Here is an 853-nt window from a genome sequence, read left to right on the forward strand (position 1 = left end):
AACAGCAGCAGCAGCAGCAGCAGAACCGGTGCTGCAGCAGGCTCTGCAGGCCGCCAGTTGCCCCTAAAGTTGATGAGGTGCAGCAGCAGCAGCAACAGCAGCACTTGCAGCAGCAGCAGCAACAACAGCAGCGCTTGCAGCAGCAGCAGCAGCAGCACTTGCAGCAGCAACAGTTGAAGCAGCAGCAGCAGCAGCTGCTGCTGCAGCAGCAGCAGCAGCAGCAGCAGCCGAGCCCCTTTCCTACACCTCATGGTGGGAGCTGCCCGCCTCAGCACTCTCAACTAACGCAGCAGCAGGAGCTGCAACAGCAGCAGCTGCTGCAGCGGCTGCAGCTGCAGCAGCAGCAGGAGCTGCTGCTGCTGCAGCAGCAGCAGCAGCAGCTGCTGCATTGCTGCGATCAGAGGGTAGCTGAGCCCCCCTTAACGGCTACAGAGAAGCCTCCAGGGCTGCTGACGCTGCTGCAGCAAATGCATGCAGGCCAGCTGCAGCAGCAGCAGCAGCAGCAGCAGCAGCACCAGCGGCAGCGGGACCAGCAGCAGCAGCTGCTGCAGCTAACAGAAGTGGAGCTGCTAGAGGAAGAGGGGTGTAGCATGAGCTGCTGCGATGCACATCTGCTGCTGCCTGCTGCTGCTGCTGCTGCCAGCAGCACAGTGCATGATGCTGCTGCTGCTGCAGGACAACTGCAGCAGCAGCAGCAACTGCAGCAGCAGCAGCAACTGCAGCAGCAACTTCAAGCAGCGCAATCTACGAGTAAGTTGCAGCAGCAAGCGCAGCAGCAAATGCTGCATCTGTGGGGCAGCAGCGCTGCAGCAGAACTGCAGTGGCAAGGCTGGGGGGAGGAGGAGCAGCAGCA

General features: G+C 61.8%; 1 protein-coding gene across 1 annotated transcript in view; it reads left to right on the forward strand.

Annotated features, from left to right (window-relative positions):
- EMH_0072970 (uncharacterized protein) overlaps positions 1–754 on the forward strand; it is a gene marked incomplete at both ends in the record, with an annotated part of 4,805 nt that extends 4,051 nt beyond the window's left edge. Inside the window, 2 exons of the mRNA XM_013499273.1 lie at positions 50–583; positions 676–754. Coding sequence (XP_013354727.1) covers positions 50–583; positions 676–754 — 613 coding nt within the window. The remainder of the gene's footprint in view (positions 1–49; positions 584–675) is intronic.
- Between the last annotated feature and the right edge of the window lie 99 nt (positions 755–853).

Source organism: Eimeria mitis, genomic scaffold (genome assembly GCF_000499745.2).
Source record: "Eimeria mitis Houghton genomic scaffold, Emh_scaff4162, whole genome shotgun sequence".
NCBI lineage: Eukaryota > Apicomplexa > Conoidasida > Eucoccidiorida > Eimeriidae > Eimeria > Eimeria mitis.